We start from the raw sequence: 18,533 nt of genomic DNA, 5'->3' as shown, positions 1-18,533 counted from the left end.
AGGCCCCCTGGCCTCCACTACTCAGAGCCCCTGAACAACGGTGTCACAAGTACTCAGCCAGCCGCCCCATTATGGCCATCACGGTCAGGATGCTGTCAGTGGCTCCTGGCTGGTTGCCCAGGAAAGTATAAGGCAAGGGAAAGTTTCATATTGTCCTTTTTTATTTCAGGCTTTACAGAGAGAGGCTATAAAACCTCTTGGATAATGGCCTTGTCCTGAGTGAATCTCCACCCCCCCCCCGTCTCTCCCACTTCCTCATTCATCTCCTCTACGGGGGCTGCTATTTGCCCTCTGTCTTTGAGCTCTTTGCTCTCCTACTTTTAAGGCTTGCCAGGTTCTGGGTGTGGATATTTCACCCCTCCCATTGCAAGAATCTCCTGACAATGTTTTCAGAAAGGAGGAGGCGGAATCTGCTCATCGCTTTTTCCGCTCCAGCCTGACTCTGTGGGAGTCTGAGTGTTATCTGTGTAGAGATAAGATGACTGCTTAAGCAACTGTAACACTCATGCAGTCCAGTAGCCTCTGATAGTCTTTAGATTCTAGTTTATTTTAGTTTGCAGTAGTTGTAAAAGAATAAGGAAGTTATGCTTCAGAGCCATCGTTCGTGTAGTTCATACTCTGCTGTGCTCTGCTGACTTTGGCACTGAGTTTGGTGCTCACAGCTCAAAGTTGTGAGTCCATTGCCCTTAGACCTGCTTCTCTTCAGCGGAAGGTCTCTGGAACTGCTTTCCCGGCTCGCCTGGCCCAATCGAGGCTGAAGAGGTTGAGCCCAGTCATTGGCACCGGCTTAAGGGCGAAGCTGACACTGGGAGATGGAGGGTCTGGGATGCTTTCTAATGACAAGGTGTCAGCCGGGTGTTGTTGTTCCGGCTCTCCCATTATTTCCCAACTTTTCCGCTCATCTGCCGCTGAGCTGCGACCTCCCTCATACCTCTGTTGTCAATCTATACTGTCTTCCTCTTCCTCATTCCCTGGAGGGGTCAAGATGGGGAGGCAGTCTCCACCATTCCTCCTCTGCCCAGTCCCTGACAATCACATTCTGCACCAGGCCCAGGGATAGCCCCACATAGAGTTCATTGCAGTCATCCAGCCTTGAGGTTACCAATGAATGGGCTACAGTGATCAAGTTGTCCCCAGAAGGATAGGTTTCCCCTCACCTTCCTTCCAACAAAAAGCTTTGCTTCTCCAGCTTTTGTAGAGTAAGGATTTCATCTGCCTTCGGGCCCATCTCTTCCTTTCTACCTCACTCTTCCCTTCTCCTTAGGTCCTTTGCACTGGAAGGACATCATGATAACCTGTGGGGGAGAGAACCAGTCGCCCATTAACATCGACAGAAGGAAAACTCAACGAGACAGGAACCTCGACGAGATCTTGTTTGAAGGCTACGACCAGGCGCCTCCTGGCAGGTGGAGACTGATAAACGATGGACATTCAGGTGGGCATGGAGAGGACACAGCTTCTTCTGGAGAGGCTTTCCAAGGCCACATTCACACCATACATTTAAAGCACAATGAGAACACGTTAAACAGTCATGGCTTCCCCCAAAGAATTCTAGGAGCTGTAGCTTGTTATGGGTGCTTAGGAGTTATGGGTTGTTAAGAGAGACCTAATTCCCTCCCAGAGCTACAATTCACAGAGTGGTTTAACTATCAATCCCACTTCTCTGGGAACTCTGGGAACTGAGGGGAATAGAAGGTCTCTTAACAACTTTTAGCACACTTATTGAACCACAACTCCCAGAATTCTTTGGGCAAAGCCATGACTGTTTAACATGGCATCACAGTGATTTAAAGGTCTGGTGTGAATGTGGGCCAAGTGTTTTTCATATAGTACTCATTTTTGCATCCTTAAGATATCAATGACGTCCCTTCTTCTCTTTCCATGGTTCATTTTACATATCATAAATCCCTGCATATTTTACAGAAATTATACCATTCAGTATTCCATTTTTACATCCATCAAAACTTATTTACACTGTTGAATTTATCTTAATGCCGCCAACATTTTCAAGTGTACACAATTTCCCCCCATATATTCAATATACATTTTCCAATTATTCTATACATATATACAATATACATTTTCCATTATTCTATACGTTAAGTCTCAACTTGAGTTGCCATTCTTCTTTGGTTGGGACCTCGCTCGCTTTCTATTTTGGGGCTAACAAAGCACGGGCCGCAGTAATAGCATACATAAATAACCTTGGGCCAAGTGTTTTCTAATGCAGGTTTAGAGAACCTTTCTGGGGTCTTGTGTTGCATTAGTGTAGTACTGTCTGTCTCTGATCTCTCTCTTTTTGACCGGGCCTCCTTGGCAGTTGTCATGAACCTAGATGGAGCATCTGCTGCAGATCAAATTAACATCACCAAAGGAGGACTTCAGGACACGTACCGGGCCTTGAGTTTCCACTTCCACTGGGGGGACCTCAGTCGAAATGGCTCAGAGCACACCGTTGATGGTCAGCAGTACCCAATGGAGGTACATTGAGCTTCCCAAATTTTATTTTGCTACCAATGTTGTGCGGCATTGAAAAGGCCCCACCTAGAATAGTCATAGGCCACGTTCACACTATACATTAAAATCACTAGGATACTACTTTCAATAGTCATGGCTTCCACCAGAGAATTCTGGGAGACGAGGTTCATTAAGGGCGCTGAGAGTTCTTAGGAGAGACCCCTGTTCCTCTCACAGATTGACAGTTCTCAGACTGGTTTAACAATCCCTCCCTCTTCCCAGGGTGGCGCTAAACCACTAATCTCTTGGGCTTGCTGATCCGGAGGTCAGTGGTTCGTATCCTTGTGACGTGGTGAGCTCCCATTGCTCTGTTCCAGCTCCTGCCAACCTAGCAGTGTGAAAGCACGCCAGTGCAAGTAGATAAATAGGTACCACTGCGGTGGGAAGGTAAATGGCGTTTCCATGCACTCTGGCTTCCGTCGCAGTGTCCCTTTGTGCCAGAAGCGGTTTAGTCCTGCTGGCCACATGACCCAGAAATCTGTCTGTGGACAAATGCCGTCTCCCTCGGCCTGAAAGCAAGATGGGCGCCACAACCCCATAGTCATCTTTGACTGGTCTCAACCGTCCAGGGGTCCTTTACCTTTTTTTAACCTCCCCAGGGAACTATTGGAACTGTGGCCCTGTGAGAGGAATAGGGGGCTCCTAACAACTCTCAGCCCCCTCAACAAACTACACTTCCCAGAATTCTTTGGTGGAAGCCATGTCTGTTTGAAACTGTATACTTGTGAAAGCCAATGTGGTGTGGTGGTTAGAGTGTTGGACTAGGACTGGGAGACCAGGGTTCAAATCCTCACTCAGCTATGAAGCTCACTGGGTGGTCTTGGGCCAGATACTGCCTCTCAGCTTAACCCTCCTTGCAGGGTTGTTGTGAGCTTAAAGCGGGGAGGGACAAACCACATCTACCTCCTTGAGCTCCTTGGAGGAAAAAGGGGATATATAAATGCAAGAAATAAGTAAAAATTGTTCTGCAAATCTGTGGTGCGAATGTGTTTTTAGTCATAATCACAGCGTAGACCACATTTCCCCCAAGTACATTTATGCTCAAAGAGGTTCGTGTAAAACAAAACAAAAATACAGTACAGTGGTAGCTCGGGTTAAGTACTTAATTCGTTCCGGAGGTCCGTTCTTAACCTGAAACTGTTCTTAACCTGAAGCACCACTTTAGCTAATGGGGCCTCCTGCTGCTGCCGTGCCGCCGGAGCATGATTTCTGTTCCATCCTGAAGCAAAGTTCTTAACCTGAGGTACTATTTCTGGGTTAGCGGAGTCTGTAACCTGAAGCGTATGTAACCCGAGGTACCACTGTAGTACTATAAAATAAAATCAAGAAATACAGTGCCTGAAATGACGCCCATAATCACACCATCTCCAATTTTCCAAGACTGATCTATTCAGAAATTGATCTGTCTCCAACCTTCAGGGTAGAAGTGGAGACAAGGTTCTGATATTGTTTGTTGGAATAGGGAACAGCCACTCCATTAAATGGCGTACAGTGAATAACCCTAAATCAGCTCTCTGTATTATATTTAGCAAGAAGCTACTAATTAGGCAAGACCCCTGGCCCTTCCACCTTTTGATCTTGCTAAACGATGGACAAACCAGCCATTCATCATGATAGCTGAAATGAAGATGACATGAAAGGGTTCTTTTTCATTATTAAAAAAAGGAAGAAGACTCTGGGATGATCACAGGCGACTAGTCCTATCATTTCGATTATCTTTAGCCGTTAAATACAGAGTATGAAAACAGGTTGTAAAAATATAATGAGGTGTTTTGTTTTTACCTCAGAGCTACAATCGGCCATTTTGGGGACAGCATGTCAAATGCCATAATAGTGCCATGGAAGTGGTATCGGTCTACAAAATCACACACAGAGCAATTCCGCAGGGATAGTGGAAGTGGCGAGAGAAGGGGTAAAAGACATATAGGTCCCGTCCAAACCATACGCTCATAGCATGACGTCCCTTTCATAGTCATGGAGCATCCTGGGAACTGTCATTTGTTAAAGGTGCTGGGAGTTGCAGCTCTGTGATCTCAGTCCTCTTAACAAACCACCATTCCCAGCATTCTCCGTGACTACTACCGTATCTTTCGCCCCATAAGACGCACCTGACTGTTAGACGCACCTAGTTTTTAGAAGGGGAATGCAAGAAAAAAATATTTTTTTTAAAGGGAGCGCCGAGCAGAGGCTGTATGCATCCCAGGCTCTGCTCAGCGCTCCCTTTCACGAGCCGCGTGGAGCCTGTGTGCGGCGCTTGCAGGCTTTCCCCAGGAGGGAGAAGCTCCCAAGAGCCCCACACACGCTCCACGCAGCTAGTGAAAGGGAGTGCGGCTCTTGGGGGCTTTTCCGGGAGGTGGGGGGAGGGGCTGAGGGGCTGCCCTCTGTCCCTTCCCCCACCTCCCACAAAAGCCAGCAAGAGCCGCGCGCTCTTTAAAGTGTGCACGGCTCCTGCGGGCTTTTCTACGAGGAGGGAGAAGGGACTGACGTGGCCAGTCAGTCCCTTCTCCCTCCTGGGGAAAAGCCTGCAAGAGCCGCACGGAGCGTGTGTGCGGCTCTTGGGGGCTTTCCCTGCCCGCCTCCCACCTGCATTCACTCCATAAGATGCACAAATATTTCCCCTTACTTTTTAGGAGGGAAAAAGTGCATCTTATGGAGCGAAAAATACAGTAAATAATAATAAGAATAATAATCTTTATTGTGGTCCAAAAACCAGCAACATAGATTCAGAATAAAATGCAGATTCATACAGACAACCCCCCGGGAGAGGGAGACCGAGACAATATTTGTTTAGTCTTAATGCCACCTTCCCTCTTGTACCATCTGGGTTATGATATTGCCCTTGAATCTCTGAGGCAAAGGCTTGGGACGTATCACATAGCGATCTCCGATCTCAATCTCATGTTATCTGAGGTCTGATAGCAGTAGGAATTCATTACGGGTACGATTTTCCTGCATATCTTAGAAATCTGTCTGTGCCAACTTATCGACTTCTCTTTACCAAAGCCAGATTAAATGTATTTCCATCAGAAGTGCTAAATGGCAGACTAAGAGGCATCCCTTATCAGAATAGGCTCTGTGTATGCTCGGGTGGCGCTGTGGGTAAAAGCCTCAGCGCCTAGGACTTGCTGATCGAAAGGTCGGCGGTTCGAATCCCCGCGACGGGGTGCGCTCCCGTCATTCGGTCCCAGCGCCTGCCACCCTAGCAGTTCGAAAGCACCCCCTGGTGCAAGTAGATAAATAGGGACCGCTTACCAGCGGGAAGGTAAACGGCGTTCCGTGTGCTGCGCTGGCTCGCCAGATGCAGCTTGTCACGCTGGCCACGTGACCCGGAAGTGTCTGCGGACAGCGCTGGCCTTCGGCCTCTTGAGTGAGATGAGCGCACAACCCTAGAGTCTGGCAAGACTGGCCCGTACGGGCAGGGGTACCTTTACCTTTACCTTTATGCTCTTAGGGCGTCAATTGTATGAGGCATATCCTACTGCATTGCGGACAATATGAGCAAGCTAGGGAACTATTGGGATGCAGGTGGAGCTGTGGTCTAAACCACTGAGCCTTGGGCTTGCCGATTGAAAGGTCGGCGGATCAAATCCCCGCGATGGGGTGAGCTTCCATTGTTCGGTCCCAGCTCCTGCCAACCTAGCAGTTCGAAAGCACGTCAAAGTGCAAGTAGATAAATAGGTACCGCTCCGGAGGGAAAGTAAACGGCATTTCCGTGCGCTGTTCTGGTTTCGCCAGAAGCAGCTTAGTCATGCTGGCCACATGACCTGGAAAAACTGTCTGCGGACAAACGCCGGCTCCCTCGGCCACTAAAGCGAGATGAGCGCCGCCACCCCAGAGTCGTTCACGACTGGACTTAACTGTCAGGGGTCCTTTACCTTTACCTTTTAAGGGATCTATTGATTAAATCCCTACTGGCAAATTGGCCTGGTAAATCTGAACACTACTATACTAAATATCTTCTGGACGACAAGTTTAATGATATCACAGTAGCCGTGGCAAAGTTTCTTTTGGTAGTCTTACTAAATAGTGTATTAAGTGTAACCATAAATGATAAAGGGACCCTGACCATAAAAGGGTGCATAAAGATGTTAAAAAGCATCGGGGAGAGAATTGCGCCCTGCGGCACTCCACACACCAAGGAGTGGCGCGACATTTCCCTCCCTAGTGCCACCCTCTGTCCCCGACCAGAGATAAAAGAGCACAACCAGTTAGGGGCTATGCCCTGTATCCCCCGTCTGCGAGGCGGTGGTCCAGAAGATCATGATTGATGATACCCCTCCCCTGCTTTAAAGTCTGCCAGTGAATGAATATCCCCAAAGTTGCTCTGAAAAACTCTCATTTTGTTTTGTTTTCCACAGCTCCACATTGTTCACATGAACACCAAGTACAAAACCATCACAGAAGCCAAAGGGCACCCCAACGGACTTGCTGTCTTGGGCTTCTTGTTTAAGGTATCTCCCGAGAAGCAGCTGCTGTTACGTTATTTAAAGTACTTACAGGAGACACACATCTATCTATCATCTATCTATCTATATCATCTATCTATCTATCTATCTATCTATCTATCTATCTATCTATCTATCATCTATCTATCTATCTATCTATCTATCATCATCATCATCTCTATCTATCATCTATCTATCTATCTATCTATCTATCTATCTATCTATCTATCTATCTATCATCTATCTATCTATCTATCTATCTATCTATCATCTATCTATCTATCTATCTATCATCTATCTATCTATCTATCATCTATTTATCTATCTATCTATCTATCATCTATCATCTCTATCTATCTATCATCTATCTATCTATCTATCTATCTATCTATCTATATCATGTATCTCTATCTATCTATCATCTATCTATCTATCTATCTATCTATCTATCTATCTATCTATCATCTATCTATCTATCTATCTATCTATCTATCTATCTATCATCTATCTATCTATCATCTATCTATCTATCTATCATCTATCTATCTATCATCTATCTATCTATCTATCATCTATCTATCTATCTATCTATCTATCTATCTATCTATCATCTATCTATCATCTATCTATCTATCTATCTATCTATCTATCTATATCTATCTATCATCTATCTATCTATCATCTATCTATCATCTATCTATCATCTATCTATCTATCTATCTATCTATCTATCTATCTATCATCTATCTATCTATCATCTATCTATCTATCATCTATCTATCTATCTTTCTATCTTTCTATCATCTATCTATATCTATCTATCTATCTATCTATCTATCTATCTATCTATCTATCTATCATCTATCTATCTATCTATCTATCTATCTATCTATAATCATCTATCATCTATCTATCATCTATCTATCTATCTATCTATCTATCTATCTATCTATCTATCTATCTATCATCTATCTATCTATCTATCATCTATCTATCTATCTATCTATCTATCTATCTATCTATCTATCATCTATCATCTATCTATCTATCTATCTATCTATCTATCATCTATCTATCTATCATCTATCTATCTATCTATCTATCTATCTATCTATCTATATCTATCTATCTATATCTATCTATCTATCTATCTATCTATCATCTATCTATCTATCTATCTATCTATCATCTATCTATCTATCATCTATCTATCTATCTATCTATCTAATCAATCATCTATCTATCTATCTATCTATCTATCTATCTATCATCTATCTATCTATCTATCATCTATCTATCTATCTATCTATATCTATATCTATCATCCATCCATCCATCCATAATTTAGGTTCATTTGCAAAATTCTAAGTGAAGTAAGTACTTGAAGCAAGGTTTTCGGAGGCCATGTTTACAATGTGGGGAGGAGACTTTATCCTGTTTGGTTACCTTTGTCTGCTTGATGCTGGAGGGGTAACAGCTTGAGGGCAAAGGGAATTTGCAATGGGTCAAGTACCAAAGATTTTTGCTCTGCAGGTATCCGATGCAGACAATACCAATTACAACACCATCGTCACTGGCCTGAGGAATATCACTCGTGCAGGTGAGCATCGAGCCTCAGGCAATCCTTTAGAATGCTTGGATTTGGGTGAATCAGGGCCACATGCACACCACACATTTTTGGGGATTTTGCTAGTGCTTGGTACCAATTGATTATTGCCTAAGGGAAAGCAACATGCCAGCAAGTTTGGGTGAATCTACCAATTTCAGTTTCTTTTCTTTCCAATATTTTTTTTTATTAGTTTTCACTTACAATCCAATAATTGCCTCATTATAACAATGCCAATTTATAATACAATTATGGATACCAATTGTTCAACTACCGAATTATATAATTTAGATAAAGTGGCCCTCTGTGTGCTAGATTTGATGAACTGATTATTTGCTTCATCTCTGTGCTCCAAAATCTTACTCATTTTCATTGCATTGCAGTCATAATAATAATCTCTTATACAACAACTTTTATTCATATTGACACATTAAATCATAGAATCATAGAATCATAGAGTTGGAAGAGACCACAAGGGCCATCGAGTCCAACCCCCTGCCAAGCAGGAAACACCATCAGAGCACTCCTGACATATGGTTGTCAAGCCTCTGCTTAAAGACCTCCAAAGAAGGAGACTCCACCACACTCCTTGGCAGCAAATTCCACTGTCGAACAGCTCTTACTGTCAGGAAGTTCTTCTTAATGTTTAGGTGGAATCTTCTTTCTTGTAGTTTGGATCCATTGCTCCGTGTCCGCTTCTCTGGAGCAGCAGAGAACAACCTTTCTCCCTCCTCTATGTGACATCCTTTTATATATTTGAACATGGCTATCATATCACCCCTTAACCTCCTCTTCTCCAGGCTAAACATGCCCAGCTCCCTTAGCCGTTCCTCATAAATGATTTATAAAGCTACAAATGAGGAACTCAAACTATATCTTCATTCTTCCTGTGTGTGGCAATTATTCTGTCTGTAGTGTTTCTTCCTGTACTTGTAAAATGTTATGTCTTTCTTTTCCCCGGTTGTTGCTGTTAACCATCATGCCTTATTTTTGTAGTCTTGTGTTCCCTCTTCACATCAATTCATTTAAAAAATAAATAAAAGTGCTCATGAAAATCCAGCAGGATCTTAGTGCGAATTTCCCTCACGGGCACGTTTTAGCAAAGCAGTTTCCCCTACGGCAAAGCATTTCTGTACAGTGGTGCCTCGCAAGACGAAAATAATCCGTTCCACGATTCTCTTCGTCTAGCGGTTTTTTCGTCTTGCGAAGCAACCCCATTAGCGGCTAAGCGGATTAGCGCTATTAGGGGTTTAGCGGCTTAGCGGCTATTAAAGGCTTAGAGGCTTAGCGGCTAAAAGGCTATTAGCGACTTAGCGGCTTAGAAAAAGGGGGGGGGGGGAATTGCAAGACTTGCAAGACGTTTTCGTCTTGCGAAGCAAGCCCATAGGGAAAATCGTCTTGTGAAGCAGCTCAAGAACGGAAAACCCTTTCGTCTAGCGGGTTTTCCGTCTTGCGAGGCATTCGTCTTGCAGGGCACCACTGTACGTTCTCCATTTGAAATGGAATTCTCGTTTCCCTTCCTCACACCCCAATTCTCTGTTTCTGTTTCTCTGCTTAGAGGAGTATGTCGAGTTGGCCTCCACGTTTTCTCTGAGCAACCTCCTCCCCAACATGGCCTTACTCTCCAAATATTATCGCTACAAGGGCTCCCTCACCACCCCAAACTGCGAAGAAGTGGTGCAATGGACTGTGTTCGAAGAGAACATCCCAATCAGCAAGACACAGGTGAGAAAACCAAACATTTCCATGTCTCTGTGTTGTTGCTCTTGTTTCTCCTTTTAGCCAAAAAAGGCTGTGGCTTGCGAAAAACAAAAATGGCTCCCAATCTAAAATGACACAAGAAGAGCTTGCTGGATCAGGCCAATAGCCTATCTAGCGAAGCATCCTGTACATGGTACCTCAGGTTAAGTACTTAATTCATTTCGGACGTCCGTTCTTAACCTGAAACTGTTCTTAACCTGAAGCACCACTTTAGCTAATGGGGCCTCCTGCTGCTGCCGCACCGCCGGAGCACGATTTCTGTTCTCATCCTGAAGCAAAGTTCTTAACCTGAAGCACTATTTCTGGGTTAGTGGAGTCTGTAACCTGAAGCATATGTAACCTGAGGTACCACTGTATTCAAAGAAATACTGCCTCTGTCAGTCGAAAACACAGCCATTCTCGGCGTCTGGGCATGCGCAGAAGCGATTTCTGGCACCGCAGACATGCACAGATGTGATTTCCAGCATTGCGCTGCACCAGTCTGGCCCATGGCCAGTAAACCTTGCTGACCCCTGGTATATGTTGTGATATATTGGTATATATTGACATATGTCATTGAAATTCCACTCAGTATTGATCAGAGGCAGATTCCAATGTACAGTGGTACCACGGGTTACATACGCTTCAGGTTACATAAGCTTTAGGTTACAGACTCCGCTAACCCAGAAATAGTACCTCAGGTTAAGAACTTTGCTTCAGAATGAGAACAGAAATCACATGGCGGTGGCGTGGCGGCAACGGGAGGCCCCATTAGCTAAAGTGGTGCTTCAGGTTAAGAACTGTTTCAGGTTAAAAACGGACCTCCGGAATGAATTAAGTTCTTAACCTGAGGTACCACTGTATAGTTAGCAGAGTAAAACCTTAAACACATTGCAGGATTCCCCAAAAATAGACCAGAGGCAATTAATATTTCATCCAGCAGAGCTTTATTTCTACTGAAGGCAAATGAGCATAATGGTCACAGATCCAATACATTCAGAATTGGCACTGTCCATAAGAAATCCAGTTGCAGCAGACTTAACTTAAACTTACAATAACTTATAAAAAGTCTAAACCTTAACACTAAGCATACTATGTACAGAACACCACACCAGAAGGGAGAGTGACAGAAAGAGAAAGTGAAACCCAGGCTCCTTCTGGCCTTATTATTATAGCCAGAAGAGATAACAGGACCAGTTTAAGCCAGCTGTACTCAGCTTCTCTGAAGGAATAAGCCCAAACATCAAGAAGTTTCTGTGTGTTTCTTTCACACAGAGAAGCCTCCAGAACCCTCTTGAATTCATTAGAATAGGAAAGATCTCTACACATCAGATCAACGCTTTCTGCACTAAGAAATGCAAACTGACACTTTCCACATTCAGCGTCGGTTTATAAATCTTTCTAAATGAATACATGCCAGCACCTAGCCCCTAGTAACTGCTAAACCATTCTCTTGTTCCTCTATTTAGCTGAATGCATTTGTCAACACCCTTTACTACAAAAGCGCTGGAACAACTTCCCTGAAAATGACCAACAATTTCCGCCCACCGCAGCCTCTTCATGGTCGCAAAGTCTACGCTTCCAGAGACGCCACCGTTAGCCGTGGCTCCCTTCTGGCTGTCAATCATCTCTTCCCTCTGCTTTTGGCTGTTTTGATTGGCCAGCTTTCTGGCCCCTCCTAGGTGTCTCTACCGAGTTCAATAATTATGATGGGTGATGGCTTCGGGGCATCTTCATATCCATGCTTCTTCACTGTGATACTTTTCTAGCCGCTGATCTGAACGTTGAACGAGTTGGAACAAAACTGGCAAGGAGAAAAGAACGCAACATCTGACGATTGTATTTTGCTTATTTTTTTGGGGGAAAGGTGCTTTCATCCTGTTAACAGACTGGCTCAAAATCCTGAGGTGGCCTCCAGAAATCCCGTTGGCATTGCTGAGGAATTAGTGGCAAACTGGTGTCACTTAGCAAAAAAAAAAAAAAAAAAAAAAGGGTGCTGAATCAAAAAATGTAGGGTGCCCAATTTACTGATGCCTGAAGGCAGCCTTGTTAATCTTTCTGCATTTTCCTGCAAAGATGGCCTGTTTATGTTCTGTGGTGAGTTCCCTCCCCCAGTGGAAATAAAGACACATGACACAAATATTAAGGTTAATGGGCTAATTAAGGCCACAACTTTATTGGTTACAGGTGATGGGCGGTATTGGCTTAGGCATTGGTCCTAACCGACTATATCTGGCTTCAGCCGGTCCGCTTGAAGTCCGGGAAGGGTTAACCACCAGTAGGGGGAGTCCTGCTGATGTGCATCAACTAGGAACTCCCCCGGGGTCACCGCTCGGGGGCGTGCCTTAGGCCCACACCCCCATAGGCTTTGGACAGGGCCACGCCCCCTGGAATCCTTTATCGGACTACCCTTCAATATGCGGGGGAGGTGATGGCGCTTCCTCCCCCCCCTTCCATCTACATAACAATACCAATACCAATGCCTAACCACCAATACCAATAAAGTTGTGGCAATTTGCTACAAGGAAGGCGAAAACCAAGTGGCTGGTGCCAATTTGCCAAGTGGAAAAAATTCCTACCAGGCCCCTCAATGGCGACCAACTGAGGTCCATAGCAAGGTCAATGACGAAAACCTTAAATGGCGGGAGGGTGGGAAACAGGAGCAGCTGGAGGAAGCAACAGAGGGAGATCCCCGGCCATGCCTGTGTTAAATAGGGCAGGCCATGCCCCCGGAGCCAGCCGATTGGCTGTCCAGGGGATGACGCGGCTGGGGATTCCCTCAATTGCGCGGAGGCTGAGCGCCAGCCCGCCGCACGCATGGTAGGGGCGTGAAGCCCGCAACACCACCTCCTTTGCAGGGTGGAAGTGGCTTTATCACAAAAGTTGTGACCTACACAATTATCAAAATTTTCTGATATACCCTCCAGAAAGCACATGGTGCTTCACGCATATCAATAGTACGAGGCTGAATATATAGAGGCAACTTATGTATATAGCAAGATGCTCTTTTAGGGTTCAAAAAACTCTAATTAAACATTAGTCCTGCCCTTGAATTGCTTTGGGGACAGAACTGGACCAGGTCAGCTATTCCCTGTGTGGAGCCCCACCATTAAGATGCTGCAGCCAACCTGTTTTTAGATGATCTCACTTCAGCAAAAGCTCCAGCTGCCCCAGTGTCCTTGTCAATTGGTACCTTTGCCACTACCCAAGTTGCTAGACATTTTGCCGGGTCTGCCTTGCTGCCAGCTAATGTCCTGTAATCCTTGCGAAGGTAGCTGCAGAATATTCAAGATGGGGGGAAAAAACCAACTCGATAGGTTTGATAGACCACTTGCAGAAACCAAAAACGGCAACATTGGTGGCCATTTTCCAAGATGGTGGCAAAGTGCCTAAGCAACAAAAAATTAGCATCCTTGATATTTGAATTCAGCACGCTCCCCCCCCTGTACAGAAATAGTGTCACTTGCACCTAATTCCCCCCTGTCTGTTGTTAGTCTTGGAAAAGTAATCTAGCCCAGACTTGGATCCTCAGATGTTGCTGGACCAGAACTCCCATCATCCCTAGCTGGGAGGCGCCATTATTATAAGATGATGGGGGTTTAATCTAGCTGCACCCAGTAACCCAAAGGGGAAAGGCTGGCCTAGCCTATAAGATACACACCTCAATCTACAAGTTGTGTATAGTTGCATTGAAATGGATAGCATAGCCCCACAATTGACTCGCCAAGTTGGGGGCAGCCTTGGGAACAGAATTGTGCCAAATTTTCAACTTTGCCAGATGTCGTGATCTGCTTTGGGGAAGAGGGAACATAACGCACAATGTGAAACAAAAGCTGAAACGATGTAAACTGAAATTATAATGAATAAATCCAGAGTTCTTAGTTTTTCCATGATGGGAGGCCTCTGTCCCATTCATTCCCCATCCAAAATATTAAATATCTGCTTCACTATCTGTCTCGGGCAGCCCCTTCCTGTTGATGTTGTGGAAGAAGTCCTTGTTAGATACATTCACACTTCCATCGTAAGCGCGCAAGCCATGAAATGCACACACATGAACAATAAGGCAACAAACATTAAGAACGCAGTGTTGTACCCACTGCAATCTCCAAGTGGCGAAAGATGCCATGGTGCTGGGGTGCTTTCCCAGGGTTCAGTTTTGTTATAAGAAGAAACCTGCTCCTTTTCCCTTATGGGGTATTCCAGAGCCCATATAGAGTCCTTAAGTGGGTTCCCTATTGGTAGGCGAAATAACAGAGGCCAGCCAGAGTATATTGAGAAGCAAAGTGGCTAGTAAGCCTGATCTTTATTCAAGGAACTGGTCCCCCCTCACCACACGCAGGAGGGAGCAGAACCCTGAACAATGGTGCACAAGCCCTTATATAGACTTTTGAAACTGCCCACCTTGTAGCCCCAGACCACCCCCTAAAACATCATACATCCATCACAGAAGGAGGCGGTCTACAGCAGAAATCCTGTTTGCCAGGCTACCTGTTAATGGTCACTGACTGCATTACCTGGGCAGCCTAGCCATTCTTTTGTAATGGTTAATAATACTTTAGTTCCTTAATCCTTGCCAACAAAGGTCCGTATAGTTAAAGCCATGGTTTTCCCAGTAGTGATGTATGGAAGTGAGAGCTGGACCATAAAGAAGGCTGATCGCCGAAGAATTGATGCTTTTGAATTATGGTGCTGGAGAAGACTCTTGAGAGTCCCATGGACTGCAAGATGATCAAACGCATCCATTCTTAAGGAAATCAGCCCTGAGTGCTCACTGGAAGGACAGATTGTGAAGCTGAGGCTCCAGTGCTTTGGCCACCTCATGAGAAGAGAAGACTCCCTGGAGAAGACACTGATGCTGGGAAAGATGGAGGGCACAAGGAGAAGGGGGCGACAGAGGACGAGATGGTTGGATAGTGTTTTCGAGGTTACCAGCATGAGTTTGACCAAACTGCGGGAAGTAGTGGAGGACAGAGGTGCCTGGTGTGCTCTGGTCCATGGGGTCACGAAGAGTCGGACACGACTAAACGACTAAGCAACAACAACAACAAGTTCCTTAATCCAGGTCACAGGCTCACCCTATCCATACACAAATACTCCCTTAAGACAGGATTTGCAAAAGACAATGGGAAGGCTTTCCCCATTTCCCTCCCTACTGCAGAGGAATATTTGAAGTCATTGGGAGAGTCCAAATGGCTCCAGGATTGCTCTCCCATACTATTTCAGACACATGGTTCATCTCTTTAGACATGTGTGCATTTATGAATATTTATTCTATATTTGAGACCTTAAAATTCTTATAACAGTTTCCTTGGAGGGACATAGCTGTCAACTTTCAGATTTGAAAATATGGGATCGGCAGCCTCACCTATCCGGGATAGCAGCAGGAAGCAGCGGGAAACGGCGCTGGAATAAGGGAATTTCCCACAAAAAAAAGGGAAGGTTGACAGCTATGTGGAGGGAAGGTCAGTGGAGACTGGTGTCTTGAGGACATATGCCCCAGGGAGCAGCTGAGCCACTGTGTTTTGCGCTAGCGGCAGCCTCAAGTTGCAAGTCCTATTTCATCAGGACGGCCAGTATGCTGTGAGCTCAGGGAGGGTGGGCGAGTGGGTGGCCAGAGAAGAACTTCTATCTCTATCCCAGGACAGTAGCTCACTTGCTAAAACCTTCAAGATCAGGAGACCCGTCTCAGTCATGTATTGGTATCTGCACATTTGCACCCACCCACGAGTCTCAGCTCAGTGGTTGTCAGGTGCCAGAGGATCCAATCCCCACAGTAGGTTGCCACGAATGGATAAGGCAAGGAAAGTTCTTACCAGTTGCTTTTTATTCAATATTCACAGAGAGAGGTTTAGAAATGGCTTGGAGTAATGGTGTTGCTTTGAGTGAGTCTCCACCTCCTCCCTCTCTCCCTTCATGTGTCATCACCATGGGTTCTAAGATGTGCCCTCTGCCTCCGAGCTCTGTAATAAATGAAAATCTGCCCTTATTCCCTTATGGGGGACACGAGAGCCCTTATAGAGTCCTTTGTAGGTTCTCCATCGGTCGGAGATAAGAACAGAGGCCAACCAGAGAATATTGAGAAACAAAGCAGCTAGTAAGCCTGATCTTTATTGAACTATTGCAACAGGTTGCCCCCTTCACACGCAGGAGGAGGAGGAGGACCCAGAACCAAGGTGTGTCCGCCCTTATACATTTTACATTGCCCGCCCTGGAGTCCAAGCCCACCCCTAGAAACATCATACCTACATCACAGAAAGGGCGGGCTAAAGCAGAAATCTGAGTGTGTTGTTTACCTCATAATCTGAGTGGGTTGTTTACCTCCTGTCTGGCAAGTTACCTGTTAATGATTACTGGATTGATACCCTGGGGAGCCTGGCCAGTCTTTTGTAATGATAAACACTTAGTTCCTGAGCCAAGTCACAGGCTCACCCTATTCATATGCAGACATACCCTTAAGACAGGATTTGTGAAGGAAAAGACAATGGGGAGGCTTTTCCATTTGACTTTGCAGAGAAAACACCTGGTCAGTTTGGGAGTCAAAATGGCTTCATGGCTGTTCTCCTGTGCAGCTTCAGACATGTGGCTTACATATTTATTTACGTGTTTGCTTGGTACATTTATGAACCTTTATTAAATAGATAAGACCTTTTTTTGTCCACCATCTTTCTTCTTCTTTTTAATTCTTGGCTTGGACTTTTATCAAAATAACAGTAGTAATAATGGCAGCAAAGCTATCTTTCGTTTATCCCGACCGCGCGCTGAAGGTGAGAGAGAAACGCAAAAACAAAACGGGAGAGAGAGAGAGGAAAGAAGGAAGGGTGGCAATGGAATGAGAGGCAGGCGTGCGCGCCAATCAGGGCCGGCCGAACGCTGGGCACGCGCGAAGCAGGCAAGCAGGCGGTTAAGCTGCTTGCTGCTGCTGCTCCCGCCGCTGTTCCCTGAGCGCGAGACGGACTTTCGCTTCTTTCCCCCCTCACGCTCGTGCCGCTACTGCTCTCTCTCTCTCGCACGGCAACAACAGCGGGCTTAAGACCTTAATTTTTTTATTTCAGCTCTCTGCTCTCCTACTTTCAGTGCCTACCAGGTTCTGGGAGGCGGGGGTCTGGAATGCTTTCTAAAGACACTGTGTCTATCAGCTCTTCTCCTCATTCCCCTCTGAGCTGTGACCTCCCTCAAACTCCTGATGTAATTCTGAACTGTCTTCTTCTCTGCCCAGTCCTTGACAGTGGTAGAGAGTTGGTTTTAGATGCAAAAGTTCCCAGATTCAATCCCACCATCTCTAGGCAGGGCTGGGAGAGAACCCCATCTGAATTATTGGAGAGCCATTGCAAGTCTGTGTCGACAACCCTGAGCTGGTTGGACTTGGTATCTGGCAGTGTCCTATGTTCCTACGTCCTTATTCTGCTCCTGCCTGGAGGAAGTTCTGCTCTGTCAAGTCAAGCAATGATCAATGGATGGTCCTTTAGAAGGAACTAATTATAGGCTGAGAGCGACTGAAATACGATGCGAGCAGAGCTGTGAAAAATAGATGGAGCTGCCACGATAGCTTGTCACCCCCGTTCCACTCCATAACTTGCCCCAGGTTAGAATGGGGAGTTACAGGGAAGAGGATCGATCAAGTCTTTCCCATAGAGTTGGTAATCGGAGCAGGGAAGCAAAATGAGGATGGGAGTGAGCAAAAGGGCCTGATCCCAGCACTCTTTAGGGCCTCTGCAGGGGTCATTTTATTGCATGTATGCCAACACCTTGTGCTCCTTGGAGGAAACAGATAAATATGAAAGTACCAAACAGGGGAGAGAGAGAGAGAGAGAGAGAGAGAGAGAGAGAGAGAGAGAGAGAGAGAGAGAGAGAGAGAGAGGCTATGGAATGTCATCCTATCAAATAGTAATAATAATATGATATAAGTTAAAAAACTGCTCCTTTTTCCTTATGGGGTACCCAAGAGCCTACAGAGTCCTTTTGAAGGTTCTCTATCGGTAGGAGAAAATAACAGAGACCAACCAGAGAATATTGATTAGCAAAGCAGCTAGTAAGCCTGATCTTTATTAACTGTTGCAACAGGGTGCTCACAATCACACACAAGGAAAGTGGAGGACCCAGAGCCATGCGTGCAAGCCCTTATATAGACATTTTAAATTGCCCGCCCTCGAGTCCAAGACCACCCCCAGATACATCATACATATATCACAGAAGGGGTGTAGCCCAAGACCACCCCCCAGATACAT

General features: G+C 45.4%; 1 protein-coding gene across 2 annotated transcripts in view; it reads left to right on the top strand.

Annotated features, from left to right (window-relative positions):
* Nucleotides 1-14,201, top strand: part of LOC114586839 (carbonic anhydrase 15-like) — a 40,705-nt gene extending 26,504 nt beyond the window's left edge. For both annotated transcript variants that reach the window (XM_028710666.2, XM_028710667.2), the window contains 6 exons: nucleotides 1,265-1,435; nucleotides 2,321-2,481; nucleotides 6,876-6,968; nucleotides 8,496-8,562; nucleotides 10,127-10,293; nucleotides 11,778-14,201. In XM_028710666.2, coding sequence (XP_028566499.2) covers nucleotides 1,265-1,435; nucleotides 2,321-2,481; nucleotides 6,876-6,968; nucleotides 8,496-8,562; nucleotides 10,127-10,293; nucleotides 11,778-11,990 — 872 coding nt within the window. In that variant the 3' untranslated portion in view covers nucleotides 11,991-14,201. The remainder of the gene's footprint in view (nucleotides 1-1,264; nucleotides 1,436-2,320; nucleotides 2,482-6,875; nucleotides 6,969-8,495; nucleotides 8,563-10,126; nucleotides 10,294-11,777) is intronic.
* The last annotated feature ends 4,332 nt before the right edge of the window (nucleotides 14,202-18,533 follow it).

The sequence above is a fragment of the Podarcis muralis genome, chromosome 16, assembly GCF_964188315.1.
Source record: "Podarcis muralis chromosome 16, rPodMur119.hap1.1, whole genome shotgun sequence".
Taxonomy (NCBI): Eukaryota; Metazoa; Chordata; class Lepidosauria; order Squamata; family Lacertidae; genus Podarcis; species Podarcis muralis.
This window is presented reverse-complemented; position numbering and strand designations above follow the sequence as displayed.